General features: G+C 32.9%; 2 protein-coding genes and 1 long non-coding RNA gene across 3 annotated transcripts in view; 2 read left to right on the forward strand and 1 right to left on the reverse strand.

Annotated features, from left to right (window-relative positions):
• LOC134718085 (guanylate cyclase soluble subunit beta-2-like) overlaps window positions 1-6914 on the forward strand; it is a 74692-nt gene extending 67778 nt beyond the window's left edge. The window contains exons 11-12 of the mRNA XM_063580578.1: window positions 4691-4845; window positions 6586-6914. Of these exons, the coding sequence (XP_063436648.1) occupies window positions 4691-4845; window positions 6586-6862 (432 nt within the window). The 3' untranslated portion in view covers window positions 6863-6914. The remainder of the gene's footprint in view (window positions 1-4690; window positions 4846-6585) is intronic.
• A 6278-nt stretch (window positions 6915-13192) lies between these two features.
• Window positions 13193-15992, forward strand: LOC134706994 (uncharacterized). The gene is made up of 3 exons (XR_010105677.1): window positions 13193-13254; window positions 14253-14381; window positions 15320-15992. It is a non-coding gene; the product is annotated as an uncharacterized LOC134706994 (long non-coding RNA).
• Window positions 15993-19854: 3862 nt separating this feature from the next.
• LOC134706999 (cysteine and tyrosine-rich protein 1-like) lies at window positions 19855-25970 on the reverse strand. Its single transcript, XM_063566426.1, has 4 exons — window positions 25641-25970; window positions 24083-24158; window positions 21727-21884; window positions 19855-20181 (listed from the first exon to the last, which is right to left on the reverse strand). Exons 1-4 carry the CDS (start codon window positions 25699-25701, stop codon window positions 19988-19990), a joined length of 489 nt encoding a protein of 162 aa, XP_063422496.1. The 5' UTR covers window positions 25702-25970; the 3' UTR covers window positions 19855-19987.
• Window positions 25971-26218: the final 248 nt, after the last annotated feature.

Genomic DNA, 26218 nt, shown 5'->3' on the forward strand with positions numbered 1-26218 from the left:
CGTATTGCTACTATAGTTACATTGTGTATGAACCTTTCTTTGGTGCTTCTGACGGAGACAATGTATTAGACATATGTCTTAAAAAAACTTACCTCCGGAAGTATCCAAAATGGCGGACAGAGAAATATCAATTTTTTATTCAAATTTTCATTTTTTTTCAAAATGTAAAGAAAATGATTTTATTTTGTGCTGGTCATTAAACTTTTAGCTTTAAGTTATCCCCAAAACCACTTATTCTAGCATGTTGTAAATGCTAAGATATAAAGTTGACACTTCCGGTAAAAATATGACGTAAATTTCAAAGATGAGTCCTCAATCTATTTCTTCGATGTAGAGTTTTGGATAGATTGATTTAAACAAAATAAAATCACTATAGTACTAAAAAATATTGAAAATTACTACTATTTGGCCAAGAATACATGCTTATTCACAGTCACCACCACATGCACACAAGGCAGTGCACGGGATACTCGATTTTACAAATTACGATTACGATTCGTTTAAAAGTAAAAAGGCATCCTTTCTTACACCCATAATGTACAAGCTTCTGAAAAAAAGAATGAGGTCTCAGAAAGAGTTTTTTTTAAAAGGGACCCTCTTTGTCCCTTCTCAATCCATCAGTGACAAGACTAGGTAGCACAAGAGTCAATCTAAAGCTCGTCTCACTTAACACCTGCATTTGTATATTACACGTTTTGCATGCTTGAAAAGACTAGAACAAGTCGTGGGAATAGCCTCACTTAAAATGAGTTTTCCCTTTTGTGCAAAAATTGACTTTTTTGCTTCGTTAATCATGTTAGATCTGATAAGTTTGTGCGATCTTACAGTAAAACCCCGGTGATTTAGGCTGATCAATCATCATTCTTTATGTTAAAGTCACATCTTCAAATACCATCAATGTCTCCCACGCAGTCTTTTTTTTCCTTTTCATGCAAAGAGAAAACAGTATCACAACCCGTCATAAGGTATAGGTCAGAAATAAAAGTGTGTGATCACTCATTGCCTAGTGCATTTGAAAGGCCATTGATAGATATTAATCCAAAGATTTTTGCCTCCCCAAATACAATCCATAGTTCGTCTGCCCCTATGTCACGGAATAGCGAAATGGTATTGACAGCATCATCATTGACTGTTAATCATGACTCGTTTAAGTGTGTGTTTAACTGCATCAGACACATGCACAGTGATTTAAGTGTCAGTTAGTGTCAGTGCTACACTTAAAATACACCACGTGGTGAATAAGATAGAATATCATGAGCATTTGTTGCTACAACTACCATACTCATCAAAGACTTCATCCACTCTTGTTACAGTCTCAATGTATTTTATTAAGGTAAGGACATAATACACAATCATCATACTCGTAAGGAAACACCTTGAAACTGTAACAACAGTGAATGTAGTGTTGGATGTGAACATAGACAATACTGGTAGTTTGAAAGCTGCTAAAAGAAGCAAGGGCAACATTTAGGGGAAAGGGAATACACAGACGAACCCAGGATTAAAAACATCCTCAAAATTGGGAAAGTTTTCTGAGAGATGACGACAGTAAGAAAGAACTTTTAAGTTTTCATTCACATGAGCTTGCTCAATACAATTTTGAGTACAAGGTAGTTGAAGCAACAAATGCTCAGGATGTTAAGTGTTATCCACCACTTGATGATGTTTCAAGTTTAGCACCATGTTTACACGAAGAGACTGACACTAGAATCAAGATAGATATGTCTGATGCAGTGAAACATAGACTTAATTGAGTCATGACTCAAACAGTAGATACTGATGTCATTGCTGTTTTGCTATTCCGTGACATAGGGGCAGACAAACTTTGGTTTTGCATTTGGAAGGGTAAAAGTATAAGATATATATCAATCAAACCTTTCAAATGCACGTTTGCTGGAAAAGGAACTGCGTTGGTGACCTTAATGGAGTTTGAAGATGTGACTATAGCATTTAGAATGATGATTGACCAGCCAACATCACCATATGGATTTGATGTTTAATGTCATTGAAAACGATACGTGGTTTTGATGGAAGATCGAAAAATAAAAGAAACAGATTAGGTTAACAAGGCAAGACAATATGTGTTTTTGCAGAATCTATGGATGTGAGAAGCAATACCACAGTCTTTGTAAATGTTGGAAATCAGCTCTCCGATTGTGAATTGCGGCCTACTGAGTATGCTGATTGTGTATTATGTCCTTACCGAAATAAAATATCTTGAAACTGAAATACGAGTGGATGAAGTCTTGGATGCGTATGGTAGTTATAGCAACAAATGGTCAGGATATTCTATCTTATCCACCACGTAATGTATTTCAAGTTCAGCACCAAGTTCACATTCAGAGGCAGACACTAAAATCATGGTGCATGTGTCTGATGCAGTGAAACACGCACTTAAACGAGTCATGATTCGAACAGTCGTTAATGATGATGCTGTCACTACTGTTTCGCTATTCCGTGACATAGGGGTAGACGAACTATGGATTGTGTTTGGGAGGGCAAAAGCCTTGGATTAATATTATATCTATCAATGGCCTTTCAAATGCACTAGGCAATGAGTGATCTGAGTGATTTGAAACATTTATTGTTAGCCATGTCTTTACATGTTGTGATATGGTTCTCTCTTTGCTTGAAAGAGGGAAAGAGACTATGTGGGAGACATTGATTGCATTTGAAGATGTGATTTTAACAAAAAAAATGATGATTAATCAGATTAAATCACCAGGGTTTTACTGTAAGATCGCACAAACTTAACAGATGGGTATAACATGGTTAACGAAGCAAGGCAATAACTATTTGCGCAACAGGGACGGCTTTTTGAGGCTATTCCCTAAACTTGGTCTAGTCTTTTCCAGCATGTAAATCATGCAATATACTTAGGTAGGTGTTTAGGGAGACGAGCTTGGGATTGGCTCTTATGCTACCCACTCCAGGCGGGGACAAAGAGGATAACTTTTGAAAAACTCTTTTTGAGGCCTCATCATTTTGTCAAAAGCTTATACATTGTGGATGACGTGGTCATTTTTAATGTGGAAAATCGGGTATCCCGTGCACTGCGATGTGTGCATGTCATGGTGACTGTGAATAAACATGTATTCTTGGCCAAATAGTAGTAATTTTAAATAATTTTTAGTACTATAGTGATTTTATTTTGTTTTAATCAATCTATCCAAAACTCTACATCAAAGAAATAGATTGAGGACTCATCTTTGAAACTTACGTCATATTTTTAACTATTGTCAACTTTATATCTAAATATTTACAACATGCTAGAATAAGTGGTTTTGAGGATAACTTTAAGCCAAAAGTTTAATGACCAGCACAAAATAAAATCATTATCTTTACATTTTGAAAAAATAAAATTTGAATAAAAAATTGATATTTCTATGTCCGCCATTTTGGATATTACCGGAAGAAAGGATTTTTAAGACATATGTTTTATGCATTGTATCCATCAGAACACCAAAGATAGGTTCATACACAATGTAATGATAGTAGCAATACGTTAAAATACATTTCAGTTACCCTCCCTAAAAAATAAGCTTATTTAAGTACAATGTCAGCCATATTGGATTTAAACCGGAAGTGGGGTTTCTGAAGACATCTAATCTATTTAATTTATCCAAAAGTAGTAAAAAACAAAGGTCTGTACCAAATATTATGATAGTAGCATGATAATAACACATTTTACACGCTAGCCTTAGATTTTGGGCTGATTTAAGTATGACGTCCGCCATTTTGAATTTTACCGGAAGTGAGACATTTTTTTCAAATGCCTCCCTATCTGAAACAAAAGAGTAATAGTTGAGGAAGGTCTATGCCAAATTTTATGCTTGTAACAGGATGTGCACAATTTGTCTGAAATGTGCTTGTAGCCGCCGGACTATAAGGGAGAGCAATTCCAAAGAATAATCAGATATAACGTAACTGAAAAAAGTGCGAGAAAAAATTCAAAGACAACAAAAAATTAAATTTCACCGAAAAAAGGCAAAGAAATCCCCCATGGAATAAACATATTCAACGTCAATAAAATAAGAGTAGGACAAATAATTTGTGGAATAAACGGATTCAACCTCACTGAAATAAGGGAGAGAAAATGACCTGTGAAATAGACAGATTCATTCAAAAAAAAAAGGGGAAAGGAAATATTCCCTGGAATTTCTATCGCAGCTGTTCTTGCTCCGTTTTGAGATGTAGCGATTCTCTCCGGGTTGTTGGGATATTTCTTTTTCTTTTTTTTAATTGTAACATTGATATGTCTTTGTTTAGTCTATTTGTGGGGTTTAAACATCGGTATTCTTCTGTCGCCTTAAGTTATATTCATTCTCCTTTCAACGAAATAGATAGATTGGACTGATATATTTTAAATGTAATTTTACCTGTTTATAGCTCCCATCGTAATTTATTAATGACAAAGTTTTCCTGTTAGTCTTTTGTGTTGTATTCCTTCTGTTTATATTTACCCTTATAGATATAGGAAGATGTGGTATGAGTGCCAATGAGACAACTGTCCATCCAAATAACAATTTGAAAAAGTAAACATGGGTCAATGTACGGCCTTCAACATGGAGCCCTAGCTCACACAGAACAACAATCTATAAAGGGCCCCAAAAATTACTAATGTAAAACCATTCAAACGGGAATACAAACGGTCTAATATTTACTTTTCATTATTATATTTTCTATGTAGATAAGGGTAGGGATACACAGTGGTCCTGTTGTTGCAGGGGTGGTTGGTAAGAAGATGCCACGGTACTGTTTGTTTGGAGACACTGTAAACACTGCATCTAGAATGGAAAGCCATGGTGTTCCAGGGAGAATTCATATGAGTGGAAGTACTGCAAAGTAATATATGTTTATAAAATTATCAAAATGACTACGCCAATTTATTTTACATATTAGGAAAAATATTAACATTATGAAATAAAATAGATCAAAAGTACATACATTGTATAGCAATCATGTTATGACGGGATTGCTTCTCTTCTTCTTCCGTTAAGCAGTTGACCTCATATTTGAGTGATTAACTAACTCCGCTCGGTAAAACAAGAGGTTTCTCCATTGAATAAAAGTACACTGTACAATTTGGTAAGCTGATGTCTAGTTAGGCTGCATCTGGGTCCAGGGCACACTGGTTAATCTGACCCTGAACTCTTCGAGTGTTGGTGCTGCTGCTACTGTGTCTGGCAGAAGGTTCAAGTCTCTTATAGAGCGTAGGAAGAAGGAGTTGTTGTATACTTCCTTAGTAGCTCTTATCTGTCCAAGTCTGTAGCCACCCCTTTTTCTGTTTTTGATAAATTGTGGTAAATACTTAGTCATCCGTATGTGGTTGAACTAATAAGTGTCTTCTTTTTTTTTTTTACCTCAGTGGAAGTTGTGAATTTTTGGAAGCTATCACTTATTGTTGGTTTTTTTCCAAGTGCAAAGAGTATATAATCCCTTTAAAAATGTATTGTTAGTTAAATAATAATTCTTGATTTTTGGGGGGATCATGGGATTCCTTTGATTGTTTGTTTATTACCTAGATTTATTACCTAGATCTGCCTTGTTATTGAAATGGTGTGATTTAAACATCGGTAAACTACTTTTACATAATTTAATACTCGTAATATGACTTTCATTTCACGAAAACCTGGTATTAGAAGTAGGCATAAAGTTGGAGGCTTATGATTCACTTTGCCAAAATTATAAAAACAATTGTACAGCACTAAGTTGTATATATGTATTTACGAAAAACAACAGAATGACAAAGAGGAAAAAGGTACTTTCAATGCATTGCCGACATTTGGCTTATTACACGTAATATTTCCATCGGAAATATGTGAGACAGGACAATTGTCTGACTTCATTAATACAATTGCTATTTGCAAAATCAAAAGCTCTGACATATCAAATGAATGGATAACAAATGTCATTTCCTTGACTTGGTATATGCATTTTCTTATGTTGAAAATGATGAATTAAACCTGTATTTATAGCTTGCTATAAAAATATCACTTGTATGACAGTCACATACAATTTCAACATATTGATAACGAAGATTGAACAAACCAAACAGATATAAAAGTTGAAATGTCAAAATAGGGGTACAACAGTCAACATTGTGTTATCACTGTAAAAACAAGCCAATATGTTAAGATAAACAAAATTGCATTTAATCAAAGAATATTAGAAAAAACGAACGAAAAGAGTCCAAAATTTACCATAGCACAATGACACGATGACGGGATGTATCTGCATGAAATTTCATTATATTGTTAACAACGATGTGTAAAATGCAACATTGAACATCTAGGTGATGTGGTATCTGTTGAATAATTGTTCATTGGCAATCGAACTACATTTGAAAATGCCTGTACCAAGTCAGGAATATGACAGTTCTTGTCCATTCGTTTGTGATGCGTTTTGTGATTTGATTTAGCCATGTAATTATGGACTTTCCAAATTGATTTTCCTCTAAGTTCAGTATTTTTGTGATTTTACTTTTTATTTCATAATGAAAACAGCTAAAAATGTGTTACGTCGAAATTGTATCAATTGCAAATCATTATCGTTTTAAACTATTTCTTTCTTCAATTTTTGCAGAGTTTTGATGAACGACGACAAAAGTAATTATATTCTAAGAGACAGAGGTGTAATTGAAGTGAAAGGAAAAGGCTCTATGAACACGTATATATTGATTGGAAAAGGAATCAAAAGATTATATGAACCAAATGACAGTTTCAGTGACCTTCCAATTGCAATTATCAAATCAAAAGCAAATGATCAGAAGCAACCAATCAAAATTACAGATACAAATAGTAATACCACTAAGAAAACAAAATCAAAAATCAGCAAGAGCGCAACTTGTGTTTTATTTTGATATTCATGAATACATTTTGTAATTGTTATGCTATTAAAACTGTCTCATTTTTGATATTTTTTCCAATTTATCCATCGTACATACCGAAAAATGCCCCAGAAATTATTTATAGAGGAATAAAATTTTGGAACTGGTATTGGTGTATTATACCTATTCAGTAATTCACTTATTTTTATAAAGGAATTACATTCAGGAGTTAGTATGATTCTGTATACATATATATTGGTATGACGTGTTGAAAATTTTGATTTGTAGAAAAAATCATTTTAATAAAAGACATTCAAACTCATACGTCAGGAAAAGTTCGAACGACAGACAGTACTGTACAAAACGAAACATAGAAAATGTAAGACTGCACAACATAAACCCCACCAAAAACCAGGGGTGATCTTAGGTACCTCGAAATGTTCTGCAGATAATACTCCATACGCACCATCCTTCATGTTGCTGATATAAGTACACACCTGTGATAAGTAATATTCGTTAGGTCACATTCCGGGATGAGAGGATGGGATTGTAGTTTTAAAAAATTAGATTATATCTGTCATCCATTAATCTGTGAAACAAATATTCCATAATGGTCATTGTACCCGTAATGGCGTTCATAAATTTACGAGGGATGATTTCAACTTAAAACTCTTGGCTTAATAGCTTCGTTGCGAGCAGCAGCCCCTATCAAGGAAGTCATGATAAGTAAACAAGCCCTGTAATATCGTATCAACTGGAAAATTTACACTTAATATGCATGCGGTGCTGGTGTGTTGCTCCATAAACTAGAAAAATGTATCATTTACTCAAAAATACTAACAGATATATATAACTGAATCAATCAAAATAATATTTGCACCGGATAATGCAATATATTATTTGAGTCCACTTTTTTACTGGTAACACTATTTATGCAAATGCTTGTATCTTTTTTTGTTGGATGGTCTCGTTGTAGCATGCGCGCATTGAGTTCTTTTCGTCATTGGTTTGATTCACGTTTGGGTCATTCAAATTAACTAAAAATAGTATTATTGCTGAGTACCTACCAATAACGTGGTACAAAGCATTGACGACCATGACAGTGAGACTAGGAGTCATAATAATACATCTGAGTATGATGCTGCATACCTGCGGATTGTGATTTTTGAACTAGCATGATCATGATCAGTGTGTTAGTATAGGGCATGTCGGATATATTCTTTATCACGTTAAAAAAAAATAGGGACGAAGATACTAGAGGGACATTCGAATTCGTAGGTCAAAAATAAACTGACAACGACATGGCTAAAAAAGAAAAAGATAAACAGACAAATTGTATTTCCTAAGACACCACAGAACTTCAGACTAAGTAACACGAACCACACCAAAAACGGGGGGGGGGGATATTTTGTGCTCTAGGAAGGAAAGCAGATCCTGCTCTTCATTTTATTACCATCCCGGTTATTAATCTTATTTAGAAGGTCACATTCGTGACAAGGGTACGGAATTGTAGCTACGAAATAAGGAACACTTCCAATATCATCTGTGAAACGGATATTGATTTTCCATAAACATGTCATTGTTCCGAATGTGCATGTAACAATATGCCATAGGATATCCACAACTAGATAAATATTGCTAATTGGGAAGTGCAGAGTTCTTTAATACCAGTTTCTCATAGTTTTTATATACAAAAAGGAGTTTAGGAAAAGTACATACATCAAAGACAAAAGATCTATCTATTCTTAGTACTACAATTGGAATAGTGGTTGCGAGATTTTTTGAGTGAAATTGCTAGTTGGTGATGAAGAAACACAACTTTTGCTGTCAGATGTTAAGTAAGAAGTTTTTTTAAGATCTATACAACAATTGTGGCACAATACGAATGCTCTGAAATCTTACAAACAATCATAGCAATATTGATCCTCCGCTTGCAGAGTTCATTTTGGTAAGGGAATACCAAACAAACAATTAAAAGCAAACGCATACTAGGAGGTCACAATAACATCATATGTTGAAGATACTGCGAAAATTTGATCTCATAAAGATAAAAGGAGGAGAAGGGTATTTTAAAAGTTACTATAGTGTGAGCCTTCTTTACTGGAGAAGACTGTGAAAACGATTCTGATAAAAATAATTAAAACAAAAATGTGCCCATAGAACACGGATGCCCCACTCGCTCTAATATTTTCTATGTTCAGTGGATGCAAAATTGAGATAAAAACTCTTATTTGGTATAAAGAATAGAAAGATCATATCATCAGGAACATGTGTACTCAGTTTCAAGTTGTGCGGACTTCAATCTCATCAAAAACTTTAACCTAAAGCAGAACAGACAGACGAACGAATAAAGGGACGGACGGACAGACGGACAAACAGACGAAGAAACGGACGCGCAGACCAGAAAACATTATGCCCCTCTACTATCGTAGGTGGGGCATGAAAATATGAGGTTCACAATAAGATTTCGAGTGTGAGAAATTTTGACTACATAGTAATAATCATAAGGGTTTTGTAGGAATTTGGATCATAATTGGATCTAAAAAAAGCAAGTGCAAAATCCAGGCTTTTTAAAAGAAACCACGTGCACAGAACTGCATTTAATCAAAATACAAATAACAATTGCGCAATAATATGATATGGTTAAGACGGCGAGAAAAAATAAATTGTAAGGCATTATGGATACAAAATGGATACTCTTAGATAAAGCAAGTGCTAAATCCGGGCTTTGGTAAAGGAAACCACAGAACGGTATCTGTTCTAAATACACAATACATGTAACATGATATGGTTAAGATGGTGGGAAATTTCAATAAATTGTACGGGCGTTATGGATACAAAATGGAAACCCAAAACAAAAAAAATAAAGCAATTAAAAAGTCCTTACACTAAAATCCCCAGTGCCTAGGGAAATTGGTTATAAGGTTGACCGGGACGGGTATTGAACTCTGAACAAACATAGCGGCTAATCTACCACGGTTATAAAGGAAGAACAATTTTTGAATAAGCCAATATGATACGATACAGTATCATCATATTATCTATGCTTTCCTCAATGAGTTTCCAACAAATACAGCTTCATTACGCATAGTATTTATGCTTTGATCAAGGAGTTACCAACAAATACAGCAAAAGTATACATATTATCTATATTTTCATCAATGAGTTAACAACAAATACAACATATAAAAAAATATGTGGTATGATTGCCAATGACAACTCTCCACAAGAGACCATGCGGCCAACATGACACAGAATTTCTTATACATATCATTACATTTTCAACGATGAGTTACCAATAAATACAGCATACTTGTACATAGTATTTATGCTTGCATCAATGAGTTACCAACACATACAGCATGCTTGTACATAGTATTTATGGGTTTATCAATGAGTTACCAACAAATATAGCATGTTTGTAAATAGTATTTATGCTTTTATCAATTAGTTAAAAACACATACAGCATACTTCTACATAGTATTTATGTTTTTATCAATGAGTTACCAACACATACACCATGCTTGTACATGATATTTATGCTTTTATCAATGAGTTAAAATCACATACAGCATGCTTGTACATAGTATTTATGCTTTTATCAATGAGTTAAAATCACATACAGCATGCTTGTACATAGTATTTATGCTTTTATCAATGAGTTACCAACACATACACCATGCGTGTACATGATATTTATGCTTTAATCAATGAGTTAAAATCACATACACCATGCTTGTACATGATATTTATGCGTTTATCAATGAGTTACCAACACATACAGCATGCTTGTGCATAGTATATTTATGTTTTTATCAATGAGTTACCAACACATACACCATGCTTGTACATGATATTTATGCTTTTATCAATGAGTTAAAATCACATAAAGCATGCTTGTACATAGTATTTATGCTTTTATCAATGAGTTAAAATCACATACAGCATGCTTGTACATAGTATTTATGCTTTTATCAATGAGTTACCAACAAATACAGCATTCTTGTACATAGTATTTATGCTTTTATCAATGAGTTACCAACACATACACCATGCTTGTACATGATATTTATGCTTTTATCAATGAGTTAAAATCACATACAGCATGCTTGTACATAATATTTATGCTTTTATCAATGAGTTAAAATCACATACAGCATGCTTGTACATAGTATTTATGCTTTTATCAATGAGTTACCAACACATACACCATGCTTGTACATGATATTTATGCTTTTATCAATGAGTTAAAATCACATACAGCATGCTTGTACATAGTATTTATGCTTTTATCAATGAGTTAAAATCACATACAGCATGCTTGTACATAGTATTTATGCTTTTATCAATGAGTTACCAACAAATACAGCATTCTTGTACATAGTATTTATGCTTTTATCACTCAATGAGTTACCAACAAATACAGCATGCTTTTACATAGTATTTATGCTTTAATCAATCAGTTACCAACACATACAGCATGCTTGTACATAGTATTTATGCTTTTTTCAACATATACAGGATGATGACAAATATTATGTATGTTTCAATAACAATTCTTATAATATCCGCCCAGTGACGTTTGCATGTCAACCTTTCACTTTGTTTAAATCACATTCGAGAAGATGGAAGATGGTTTGTTTGTATTATTATATGCACAAGCAGGAAGTCATGGAAAAGTAAAAATCTGAATACTATAAGTTCCGATTCTACAAATCTTTACGAGCTCAATATTTGAAACCATTCTTTTGAAGAAAATAAAGCAGGTTCTCGTCTCCACTCTGTCATTATCGGAATAGTTTTATCAGTTACTCTGTTTTCCCTTTTTCATTTCTAATTACAACAGCTCTCCTATCTGTATATTTTAGTTCGGAAACATACAATGGATTTATATATGTAATACTATCATAAACAAGAATATGTCCATAGTAAACGGGTGCCCCCTCGCACTATCATTTTCAATGTTCAGTGGACCGTAATATTGTGGTCAAAATTTTAATTTTGGCATTTGAATTAGAAAGATCATACCATGAGGCCCATGTTTACTAAGTTTCAAGTTGATTTGACTTCAACTTCATCAAAATCTACCTTAACCAAAAACTGTAACCTGAAACGGTTCAGACGGACGAACTAACAAACGGATAAACAAACAAACGGACGCACAGACCAGAAAACGTAATGCCACTCTTCTATTGTAGGTTAGCAATTATAAACTATCGATATGTTATGAATTAGTTTTATATTTATCAGTATAACCTGAAATATTAATGCGACCAATCGTTAAAAAACAAAGCTGCGCGCAAACGTATAAAAAGTTTAATCCCCAAATGCGCGCAAATATTACAGAAAATTGTGTGATTATTTCGAGACAGTTCCAAACATTTCATTGATATAATGTTGAAAATATGAAAAGAAATAATGAGAATCATAGTCAGAAATTAATAAATTGTCAATATCTTCAATGCGTTTCTTTGTTTGAAAGTAAACATTTGTATTTACAGTATTATGTCATTATAGATATAAGAAGATGTGGTATGAATATTCATGAGACAACACTTCATCCAAGTCACAATTTGTAAAAGTAAACCATTATAGGTCAAACTACGACCTTAACACGGAGTCTATGCTCACTTCGAACAGCAACCTTTAAAGGGCTTCAAAAATGACTAGTTCAAACCCATTCAAACAGGAAAACCAACGTTCTAATTTTAATTAAAAAAACAAGAAACGAGAAACACTTATGGACCACATCAACAAACGACGTCCACTGAACATCAGATTCCTGACTTAAGACAAGTGTAAACAAATGCAGCGGGTTTAAACGTTTTAATAGCTATCAACCTTCACCCTAACCTGAAACAAAAGTGTAACATCAAATCATAGAAAGACACACCATAAAGTATCAATTGAAATGGCTTAACTCGCATGCAGCTTATTTTTGATCTTATAATTATAATATTATGTTAGTATCATGAGTGATATGTTCAGAAAATGGTTATCGAGTTATGTCGCTTTTTTGTAACATTTATAAGTTTCCAAGAATTCTATGATGAGTTATTTGCTGCTACTTGATTGGTTGGAACTATTTTAAGTATGAATTCATTACTTTTATTGGATTACGTTCATTCAACAGATTTCATATCAGCTTTAATTGACTTCAGTTTTAGATTTTAACTTTATCAAAAAAAGTATAGCAACATTTAGTCTCGTTTTAATTCTCTATGAACTATAGTCCTGTCATCTTTTAAACTACCATGTATTTCTGACATTTTAACGATGCATTGTAAAATAAATATCCGGAAATTTATAAAGTTACGTTTAGTAAACTTGGTAGAGGGAGATAATTCAAATTTAAATTTTGTGGGATAATAGCAGGTGCTTAGATATGATTATACATATAATAATGTCGACAAGATAGTAACTGGTAAGATGTATATCTTATATATTAAGTTCAATAGATCTGTACTGATTGACACCGCATGTTAATGAAATATATTTTGTTGTTTTAAAAAATGACACGTAAAAGAAAAATGCTGAAAATATATAATACTATTTCATACGCATTCCAGAATACTCTGTGATAGTAATAATACCTTTTCTGCAGAGTTGAAGATTTTCTTTGTTTTTTGGTGATGAAATATTAATTTACATCGATTTGACGAGTTTCTGGTTGTCCGCTTAAGTTTTTACAAAATTCAACCTGACTGTTACTTTAACTGATGAATATTAAACATTCATTATATCTAGAAATGTTGAAATTGTTTAAGGATGAAATTGAGTGTGTTGTCATCTACGAACACAAATTATCGTTCCTAATTTCAACAAAATACTGCTTGTTTTATCATTTAATCATGTTAATACAGACCTGTTAGGTTTGCTTATCATACAACTTTGAAGCTATTTTGCATTGAAATATCTACTACATTCTTATTTGTAGATGACATTTATATTATCATACTTAAATAGCCTTGAATGCATCCACTTAAGGGTAATTGGGTTATTTATGACGATCGAACAGCTGTCCGGCTGTTTGTATCTCATATTGTCACTGGTTGTGTTTTATATAGGTATCAACTTTATGTGTGCTTCTATGAAAGTGAATCAGTTCAACATATATTTATCCATCTTCGTTATTAAATTTCATTCTTCAATGTCATTTTAATCAAACTAAAACAATCTCAAAAGAATACATCTCAACCTTTTCTAACCATTCTATATTTCTTAATACAATAAAAACAAGTTTCAAGTCTCAATATTAAATCTAATACTGCTTGGTAAATAAGTGACAAACTTTGCAGATATAAAATACTTCAAACTACTCCAATCTTTCTTGCATTGTAGCAATGTCTTATAGTCTATTCGTTAGTAGTAATTTAATTCATATCAAAATAAGTCTATAATTTCAAAGGGAATTGTTTTCAGGCGATACAGAGGCGTTTTAGACGACAATTCATAAACTGTATCAAGACTTTTCAACCGGACAGCAGTGGTGTATCCTAATTAATTCAAGTACGAAATGTGATTGGTTATTGTAGATGTTCCTCATGGAAGGTAAGAGAATGTTATTATCATCGTTTTGCATTTGCGTCGATCTGCATTTCAATTGCGCCGATTTTTTTCACTTGCGACAATTATTTCTTGTATTTGCGACGATTGCAAGTGCAAACCATTTGTATTTATCATTAAAAACTTATTTCGCTAGCCAGCGATACCTATGTTATGAATTATCAATTAAAACATGCATATATCTGTTGTCCACTTCCCACAATGGGGAGCTGGAAGTAGGATTTTGGGCAAAAAAGTCCATTTTTAGTTTAAAACACTATAATAACTGAGTTCAAGATCTAACAATAAAATATCAAATGACTTAAAAATCTATTTACATATAAAAAAAAAAAGAAGATGTGGTATGATTGCCAATGAGACAACTATCCACAAGAGACCAAAATGACACAAACATTAACAGTCTATATAGTATGAATGGACAATAGAACCTCTAAAGGCCATGAAAAAAGCGCAGCACAAAATGCAAGAAGGATCAAATAGATCTTGAAATCAATGAACGATGGAAAAATAAAATCGGCGAAAATGTCAGACGCTCATAATGTTATTCTGAAAATTTTCTGTTACACAGACAAAACACATTTAAGAAAAGGACAACTTATTCCTTGCAAAATTAACATTATTTCATGAGCATTGACGATACTGTCAAAAGTTCGTTTTTTTTTAAATTTACTATATAAATAAAACCAGTTACTCCTCGTAACCGGTTTGTCTTAATTGCGTTACAAATGAAGATATAATAGATAATATATTCCAATGAGATTACGTTCAGGGTTGCTTTTATTCACTTGGAAACTAATCTGATAGTATACTCTTCGTATAGTCTATAAATTGCACTGAAAAACTATTAGGTCTTGCAATTTTATGAAACTTTTTATTAAAATAAAATGACAGTATCACTTTCATAAGTCTTATGTTTTACACAGGTAATAATACAACAGTAAGACCTGATGTTGACAATGAGCCTTCCAACGTTTTATTAGCTGTGTCTGCTTTTCTACTGATAGTATCCGTAATGGCAGGAATTCTTATTTGCATAGTACGTCAAAGGAAAGTGGGTACCATTAATGATGACGAAATCGAATTAGAAGAACCTAATTGTGTTGACGAAACAAGTAAATTAACTGGAGATAAAAACGCACTCTGACATTTCAGTACACAATATCTCTTTGAGTGTTCTACTGTTGCATTCAAACAGTCAGATGGAAGACTACAGCACTTAAGAGTTCACATACAGTAGTATCCTCAACACATATTTTCATAATATAAAGTAAGGATACGCAATGATATAATGCCTTACAATAGGTTTTCATCAATTCTGTTATGTTAACTACGTGTATATGATAATCGATATTTTAAGTGATTAAAATCCAAGTTTTGTAATATGTTGACTTAATTTGTAGTTCAGTATAAAAGGTCAAGTGAAATAAATGACCACACAAGTTCATTTGACACGAATTGAAGTGAGACGTTTTCTAAGATCTTGATATAAAGAGGAAATGTTATAACGGTTTTGAACAATATGTTTAATCACCTAGAACATGTATTTATTAGTGTAAACATAATCTTTTGAGTATACAATATTTAGTAGAAGATACCATTCAGGCCTATAATAAAAGTTATATCACGTTTATGTGAAAGTTTGATAAATGTATGTTTGAACTAAGATGGTGTTATTTGGAATATGATTCTGAGTCCCTGTCCTTTATCTGATAGGGGGCTATGGGGTTTTTTTTCTGGACACATTTTGTATTTTGGCCTGCGGCGAAAAACAATCTATTTTTTTCGCGGCAATTCGAAAACAATTTTTTTCTTTCAGTTTTAGCATTACTTATAGTGGCAGCTGAGAGTGAAACAAACAATTTTTTTTTCTCAGAATCAAAAACCATTTTTTTTTCTCCAAAAACTGGAAACATACTTTTTTTTCCAAAAAAACCTTAGCCCCCCACAGAAAATCAAATGGTGGCTGCCTAATAGAATCAACGGCTATGCGTTGATTATTGAAAAAAAAAGAGAATCCATCAGCCTGGAGGGCGAATGGCTTGGGTTTTTTTTATTAGTAATCATGTGTTTGTATATGTTAGAGAATGAATCCTTTTTCTTCATTATCAACGTTATCGTTGTTATTGGATGTCTATGATCTTTAGAGAATTCATTGTATTTGTTATTTGATGTTTGGTTAGGTTTTGTTTTTAATGGGATGATTTTAGTAGTGATGGTTAATATAAGATTTTGCTTTAAATGTCAGTTATAATTCATTTTTATTACATTTGTCATAAACCGTTTTGATCTTTCTTGCTAGTATTTTAGTGTTTTCGTATTTATATGTTTTCCGATTATAAATATGCTTAATGCAGTTGTTGGATTTTCACGGGTCCGTTTTAATTTCTTTACAATGGTATTTTGTATTCAGTAATTATGTGAATCCATTTAATCTTTTATGTTTGATGCATGTGTTAAACGTATATCTAGTATTGTTTCATCTCTTGTCTACTAAGAAAGAGAGGGGTCTTTTGTGTTCCTTATTTTTAAGTTTTCCAGAAATTACTGACGGTCTCTCTGCCTGTCTTTTCATTTAAGGTTTAAGCTTCCTCTACAGTTATATTATCTTTTGGAATACAGACAATGCAATTGAGCTCCTTTTATAGTTAAAAATGTACCACTTTTACTAAAAGTTTCGTAAATAAAATATATTCTAGAAAGGAAAGCTCATATACACTACAACGTTTTTCAAAGGTCAAAATAAAGGGCTGTGCGGCATATTTCCAACACTGTTATGCCCCAAACATCTAAAAGTTTAACATTTTACTGTTTAACTGAAACTATGTTCTACCCCCCCACCTCCTTCATTTTTGGTCTTCCTCAGAATTCAATTGTGCCGCTATCCATGTGTATATATACCGGTAAGATTTTCCTTTATTAATGGGACTTTAAAATAGATTAGTTTTTGTGGAAACACATTAGATTAAATGACGAGGACTTGGCATCTCATATTTGATGTAGTCCCAATACATGTTTTGATGAGTCAAAAGAAGTACGAGTCCGAATGTATTTCTTGTCATTTAACAAGATAGCATGTATCGCATCGCGGGGGCTTTGTGTGTTTCCACGTTTCAGCTTTAATCCATAACCAACATATAGCCGTCTTTGGGTATGCTAACCAGATATTAAATCCATATCATGTATCATGTAGTACATGATTTGTTTGCCCTCTCCGGTGCATCTGAGATCCCTCCTACTTCGGAGTAACGAGGACTACTGTTTATGTTAGGTTACGTTTTGTATGTATTATTAAGTTTGTCGTTTGATCGTTTTTCGTTGTTTGTCTTGACATTTCAGCTTGTTTTCGACTTATGGTATCTCTCGCCTCTCTGCTAGTAGGTAAATGAGTTTTTTTCAGTTTAATTATTTATATTTTTTTTTACTAAATTGTTTAAAGCACAAGACTTGTGATATAAGAAGGATATGTTTATGTGATCTGTGTTTGATAGTTACTGGTCACACAGCTCTCTGTTCTTACACAACAGTGGTTTCAAGTATTCGACTTGGAGCATTCCTAACGGTACCTATGGTGGATTATCGTTCCTGGTGGACATATCAGGTTAATAGTCAGCACTTTGGTACGCACATGTTTCATAACAAACCTTTTTCAAATTGTTTCTTTCATATATCAAGAAATTTTTAAGGAACTGAACAAAAGTTCCAAGGGCTCTTCATTTTTTTCTCGAGTTTTATTTATCAGTAACTGTAGTTATATATTTGTAGATATGTAGTTAGAATATTCAGCGATGAGTCTCCCAAATAAGGTACAATCCAGATAAGCAGGTTGAACGTATAAAATTGTTTTCTTTTTACATCACTTTTCATGAGCAATATTATGTATGTCTTGAACTTAATAGATATAAATGGCAACCACTATTGAAATCAAAATATAGAGTGTGATATGCAAATTTATAAAAGTTTTAAATTGTAACTTGATGTGTATCAACCAGTCACATTATCTAAATTCAGTTTCAACACTATAATTGCAGTCTATTATTGTAGAAGACACCAAACAATACATGTACCTATAATTAATCACTATACTAGCAAACTTACATCAATACATTTCGGTTTACTTACAGAATGCGAGATAATCATCTCCTACTAAGATAAGCTGTAATTTTAATTCGGGTAGTCCTCTGAGTAAATCGTTTATACAACCATCTCTTCAACTTTGTACTTTGGCTTTCTAAATATTTCTATATGAGCGTCACTGATGAGTCTTGTGTAGACGAAACGCGCGTCTGGCGTACTAAATTATAATCCTGGTACCTTTGATATATATATAACCACTCTCATGACCTGTTTCTGTTTACTGTTTAATTCAACCTTATTAATTATGTGGATAAAAATAAGCATCTTCTAGACAAAATTTGAATTAGCATTAACTCTTGCAGATGTTAATGCAACCCATTACATACAAAAACCTCCGTGGCAATATAAACACCACCATAAACCTAGGGTTTCTAAGTTATCATGTAGCTATCAAACAAAGGGTCGCATGGTATGGTGTCAGATGCGTTGGAAGGGTACCCAGAACCTGCTCGACATGTTGCACCCGTTGTGTTGATCATATTAGTACAAAAGTATGTAGTGTGGGCTGTCATTACTTCACAAGAAGTTTGACTTTCGATTTTATTTTTGTTTGTATGTATTTTTGTTAGTTTGTGCAGTTTTCTACACGACTGTTTGGAAAATTTAAACACATTATCGGTTATTGTTCGAAATATTGATATAGAAGTTATCTATTAATTTATGGTCAACTTATTTTTCCCTTTTTTATTTTGAGGGTTATATAGTTGCCCACCGATATGTCTGAACACAATACTATTTATTGTGTAATCTAGAAGTTTTAGTTCACGGAAAACATAGAGTCGTTTCGTAACAGCGTGGACAACCGCAATACCTTTGTTGGTAATAATACTGAATCAATTTCCTTTACGATAACAGTGATTTAACGCTCACTCAGTCTGTAATACTCAGAGGCCGTCCAGTGGGGTATTACATAAAATAAAACAATAAAGTACATGCATGTGCACGAGAAGAATAAAAAGAAAGTTTAAGTATTCAACATTTAAATCAACAAACCAGGTTAGGTCTCCTGCTTGTTATATACGTATTATTTCATTTGGGCGTTTAGAACCTTTGGCGACCCTACAGTTAAAATGTTAATAACATGTACGATATGACAAGTGAGTGTTACAAACGAACGTTCACCTATACTGGCGCAGATAATTGATACGCTGAGCGCGCCAAGAAATGGTCTTGTTCACGCTGTTATGAAATGATTCTGAATAATTCGTCACAAGCCGTTTCCCTTTTTGCATTAAATCATTCAATACAATGTTTTTAGATATTTTTCATTTAGTTACATTATTGTCGCATGACTATAATTTTTTTATAACTTAACTATCTGTAGTGATATGGTTAGTCAATTTTTTATTAGTTTGTAGAAGATTAATAATTTGAAACACGTAATTTTATATTACAAGTCTTTACACTGTCAATATTAATCCGAAAATAAGCATTTGAAAATGGATTGAGGAATATATTCAATACTTCGGTGGTGGAGCGCCATAACCTCCATAAGCTGGGGGAGGAGGAGGCTGTGAGTAACCAAATTGTCCCTGAGGAGGAGGTTGTGGGTAACCAAACTGTCCCTGGGGAGGTGGGTACGCCATATTCTGTCCTGGTGGTGGGGGATAACTCATCCCAGCTGGCTGATTTGGAAATGTTGGTCCTTGGGCTGAAATACAAAAATCCAAAGTAAGAAACTATTTATGTTGAGAAAAAAATAAAATTCATTTGACTCTTCTTAAATTAAAGACATTAATCTGAACCATTACTTAATGAACTAAGGAAATATAAATGGTACATAATCCAACTGATTTAAATATGACCATTAAATATTAGACATGTCATTTTTTAAGATAAAGATTGATCCACTCATAGGGTCTTTGGCATTGCATTGGAAATACATACATGTATACTAAAACGTTATTGGCATGATAAGGGGATATGGTCTTCTTTTTTTAATTCACGATGATGGGATGATATTAAACACCTTATGGGAGAGACTGTGCTTGATTTTCCATATTTTTTTTAATATAACCTTTTGATCAAGTATTCATTTGTTAATTTGTAATGTTCACGGACACCTTGCTTATTTTCTTCTGTTGTATAGTCTGCCATCGAACTGGAATTTTTTAACTGAGTTTTAGTGTTAGTATTGCTATACATTAATTTTGTTTATTCCACTTTGGCGTGTGGTATATGAAGAGGATTGATATCTAAAAAAAATCATGTTAAACCCCACTGTATTTATGCACCTGTCCCAAGGCAGGAACCTCTAGCCTTTGTTAGTTTGTGTTTTTTTTATACTTTATAGTTTAGGGGTCAGCTATAGTCTGCATGCATCCGGATGTTGAATTATCTCGCTGCGTTAAAGATATACTGTTTGCCTTATGGTGTTTCATGATCTTTGGTCTGGTTGGTGTCTCTTTGACACACTCCCTGTTTCCATTTTCAATCCTGTAAGTTACTATGTGGAACGCATCTATCCCATCGAACTAGAGATAAAGTATACTACAGATACAGTTAAGACGGCCTCATATCTTGTCTTACATCTAGAAATTGACAATGAGGGTCGGTTGAAAACAAAACTTTACGACAAAAGAGATGATTTCAACTTTCCAATTGTGAACTTTCCATTTCTAAGTAGCAACATTCCAGCAGCCCCTGGCTGCATACGGGGTATATATCTCCCAATTAATACGATATTCCCGTGCTTGCATTTCCTATCATGATTTTCTTGATAGAGGGTTGCTGCTCACAAGAAAGCTATAAACCCAAGAGTTCCAAATGGTGAAGTTGAAATCATCCCTTCGTAAATTTTACGGACACCATCACGAGTTGATTGACCGTTATGGTATAACGGTTTCACAAAATGATATCGGATATAATCCTTACGTCGTAACTACTATCCCCTTCCCTTTCATGAATGTGACCTACCGAATTAGACTATTTACTGGATTTGTTATTATATAAGCAACACGACGGGTGGCACATGTGGAGCAGGATCTGCTTACCCTTCCGGAGCACCTGAGATCACGCCTAGTTTTTGGTGGGGTACGTGTTGATTATTCTTTAGTTTTCTATGTTGTGTTATGTGTACTATTGTTTGTCTGATTGTCTTTTTCATTTTTAGCCATGGCGTTGTCAATTTGTTTTAGATTTATGAGTTTGACTATCCCTTTGGTATATTTCGTCCCTCTTTTACGTTATTACATACGTGGAGCGTGGACAGTAGATATGGTTGCGGTGGGACGCACAACGGTGCCTCTATTTCCACTGGTTTTCATCTGCTTGCATACAACCATAACAACAACAAAAACTATAATTCCAAAGATGATGCAACCAACCACTATCCCAGGAATAGCACCAGTCGGACTGAAATGAGAATGATTACAAATCTGATAAAAAAAAGATACTTTAATTGCAATATTTTCACAAAGCTAGAGCCGATTTCAATGAGTATGTAGCTCTAGGTGGTATCTTTGGTTAGATTGCTTGCTAGCTGAACCGTGAAGTCATTGTTATGTAAGATATTATACCCTCCTTCCGAAATAACATAGTCCTACAGACAGATAGATTGGTTATCTGTCGGACTAGTCTACTCTTAAAGGAGGGTAGTTTACCTAACCTAACAATGACTTCACGGTTCAGCTTGCAAGCAAGCTAACTAAAGATATTACCTTATACTTGAAATTGGTTGTAACGCATCCAGGTTATTTCTAAAATATGATTTTGCTGGTTTGTATTACCTCTCATCCTTCAGAATTTTTAGAATAAAGATTATACTGCTCATGTTCATTTTGTCTGTTTGAGCTTACTTTCCGCCTTACTTTTTAACATAAGAAGACCACTTGAGTTAGACCTATTGTCTTCTTTCAACTTTACTTAATAACACACAGTTGTTGAACACATAACACACTGAATACCTAAATGAATGATGATACAAACGTCAGAATTATGGAAAGCTAATGACTGCCAGGTGGACATATTGTAATGTATTGATTTAATGTGGCTCCGGTATATTCCTCTATTTTGGATATTGAAGTAGCATATAACAATTTGTCTATTTCTTTAATGAAATGTGCAAATTTTGAGAGTAGTATGTAATTCATGTGTAAATCTTATAATGATAACATAGAAAATGATGTGTTTTATCATATTTATGGCTGTATTTTCTAAAGAACACAATACTATTGGACTTTTAAAGGGAGATAACTCACATTGTATAGGATATAACCCATATATTTTCAAACACTCGTTACACTCTTTAATTTGTTCCGTTTCAAACATGAGTCCAAACAAACAATGACATTCAGAATGGAAAACAAATCTGCCCATGTCTGACTGTTGTCATATGTATTAAGTTTCGTGTCAGGGAAAATTGACTTTTAAATTAATAGACTACCGTACGTAATATGTTCAAAATTTATGAAAAATTGATATGTAGTTTTCAAAAAATGAAGTGGTCTGAGATGCGGAAGATACCAAAGAATTTTTAAACTCGCAAGTTGAAGACAAACTTATTTTTTATACATAAATTAGGCGATTAGTTTTCTCGTTTAAATTGATTTACATTGTCATTTCGGGGCCTTAAATGCAAAGCCTGACTATGCGGTCTTGGCTTCGCTAATTGTTGTTGACCTATAGTTGTTAATTTTTGTTTCATTTTGATATCATGTGGAGAGTTGTCTCATTGGCACTCATACCACATCTTCTTTATATATATTGACAACGCTTTACCGCACGAACTTATAAATATATAAAAAAAAATCCAAAAAAAATAAATCAAAATGCACACGATCAAACAGGTTTATAAGCCTATTGAAAGCAAAAATATTGGGGAATAAAACTTACCCAATACGTATTTTCAAATACTATTTTTTCCGAATCCTTTTTGTACCAGTAGATGCTTGTCTGAGACCACGGTATTTAAAAATTAGTGCATTTTGGCGACTGGTTAATATTTGTCATTTGGGGCTTTTTAAAGCTGACAATGCGGTATAAGCTTTTTTTAACAATAGTTGTTAGTTTCTGCATCATTTGGTGTATTGTGGAGAGTTGTCTCATTGGTAATCATACCACAACTTCTGTTTATACTCATCATAGATACCAGGTTAATTTGGTATACGCCAGATGTGTGTTGTGTCCACACTCATCAATGCCACTCGAAAAAGGTCAAATAAAATACGAAGTGAAAAAGCATTGAACACACAAAATTTAAAGGGTTTTGTCTATTTCATCTTAAGGTAATCTAGTCCAGGAGAAGACATTTCGAAGTATATCAAAAATTAAATATTTTGTAAACAGTCAGTTTAATATATTTTACCATATCAATGATAACTCATTCCCTTCTTGAGATTCAAAAATATGTAATTGATCGTATATAGTTTTATTCAAGAAAAATAACCGGTTTGTGCGTTAAAAAGCAACTCAAATAAAATATTTGTCCAACTGAAACTTTCTTTAACAAACGTTCTCAATGAAATATTTTCTAGTAATGTATGCGATCCTATTGTAAAATAGATATTTGAAACAGAGAATATTGCATAAGTTAACATCTTAAATATACTTACAAAGAATAATATGAATCACAATATCTGTAAGAGTAGTAGTAGCTGTAATAGCAGTAACTGGCTGTCACAGGTATAACTATAAACGAATATAAAACAGAATCATAATCTTCATAAAGCCGGCTGTGACTGGTGTAAGACCACAGATCACAATCAATTCCTCTATTAGTTCTTCATAACTTTTTGTCTCATTAAAAATATTGCACCATGCGTTTTGTGTGTAATGTATAGATGTAGTTCAAAAATACATCCAATATTCAGAAAAATTGGAGCAATCACTCTTACAAATTTAGCCAATACACATCCATACCTATACTGACAAGTCAAGAGACGTTCCGAAAACTGAAGATATAATCATTTTGTACTTGGCCTAATCATTATTTCCATATCAAAATAAGTTAGAATACAACATCCAAAAGTTTATTTCACCTGTTTTCATTCATTTCCACCACCAAAAAAAAGGAGAAATGAATGAGGAAGGGAAAAAAATTATAATCATTATCTTAATATCACTTGCAATCTTTTTAATTTGACCAAAACCAAATAGAAATTGATTGTAGAAGACATATCTACCATTAATATTGGCGCAAAAGAAAAATGGTTTGTGATGCAAATGAAAGATTTTTTTGCTCAAATGAAATGGCAACAAGCGCAAAATAACTGACTTATAGACACACTATAATTATAAAATTATAAAATTACACTGAGAGAGAAAAGTTTAATCGAACCTTCGAATACCATTAACACGTTTTCTTAAATAAGTAAGAGCTAGTACTTTTAAATCAACAGTATTGTTTAGTTTTTATTTCAACTTAAATTAAAATGTTTTAAAAATTGACCTGTGTGTTTTTATTAGGCGTGTCGGTGGTCACTTGAGATTTCATATATCTAATTTTAATTTATAGTTTTCATTAATCTATTTGAGGTTAATGTACGTCACGACATTTAAAAGTATTAACTAAATAATGGTGTATAAAGCCAAATCGTTTTCTTTAAACCTTCATTTAATCGGGTAAAATTAACAATGAGTGAAGTTGTAGTTTGCTGATTTTATTATTAAGAGTTATAAATATCATGATAAACTGAATAGACATTTAAAATACGTCACAACGACAGTAACAACTAAAGCCTCATATATACTTTTAAAACAGTTTGAATCAATTGTTAAAGTTTGTATACGTCATTTCTTTGTGTATTGGATTACGTAGGTCTGTCAAGAGACTTTTAATTTGTATAGTTGGTGTATATGTACGTACTAAATAAAGATTTGTAATTCCCTTTGTAATCCTAGTTCGGTCCATTACTTGCATGCATTCTTTAGAGGAGTCAGCATGGGACAATCAAAACTCGTCGGGGAAAAATTGACAAAACCAGAATTAAATGAAAATTGACAAATAGACAGACTCAAATTATAATAATTCACTGAAAACAAAAGTTTGAGCAAGACTGAAATTCCAGTTAAAAAAATCATATTTTGATAAACCTCTTTCCTGTGTTAACTTTGCAATGTTAGAACTCTTCATGTATTTTTTATAACATATAACTAAATAACAATAAATACCTTCATTTAATATACAGACAGCAATAATGATATTCCAGTTGAGAACAGTCATGTTGGACATTCATGTACATCTAAATATGGTTTCTTTTTATTATAAATACTTCACAGTGGTACAAAAGTAATGAATATTCAATACGTTTAAATATTTGTTATACGTATTATAGGTAGACGAATTTAAATGGACAGCACATGGATGCAAAGTTAATATCGTGAAACGAACGTCAACAACGAAACTAGTACTTGATAATGGTTTATGAACCCTTCTTTAGGACTGTATATAACGATATTTCGAAATTTCATTTATTTCAAAACAGAATAAAATATACATCCAATATTTCTCAGTGTGTTTGAATTTGTTTGTAAGCCTTTTGGTCATGAATGTTTGTCTCTAATATTTAATTAACTGTGCATTTGTATTCAGATATCGCAGATCAAATTTATTCGTTCATTGTGTAATCATACGTTTTTTGATTGAGTTAAGTCTGCCAATTGATATTTTATCGTATGTTTTTATATGTTGTGATGTTATGCTATTGTTTCAGAAAAAGGGAGAAGGTTTGGGCCCATTAAAACGTTTA

This window comes from Mytilus trossulus, chromosome 1 (genome assembly GCF_036588685.1).
Source record: "Mytilus trossulus isolate FHL-02 chromosome 1, PNRI_Mtr1.1.1.hap1, whole genome shotgun sequence".
NCBI lineage: Eukaryota > Metazoa > Mollusca > Bivalvia > Mytilida > Mytilidae > Mytilus > Mytilus trossulus.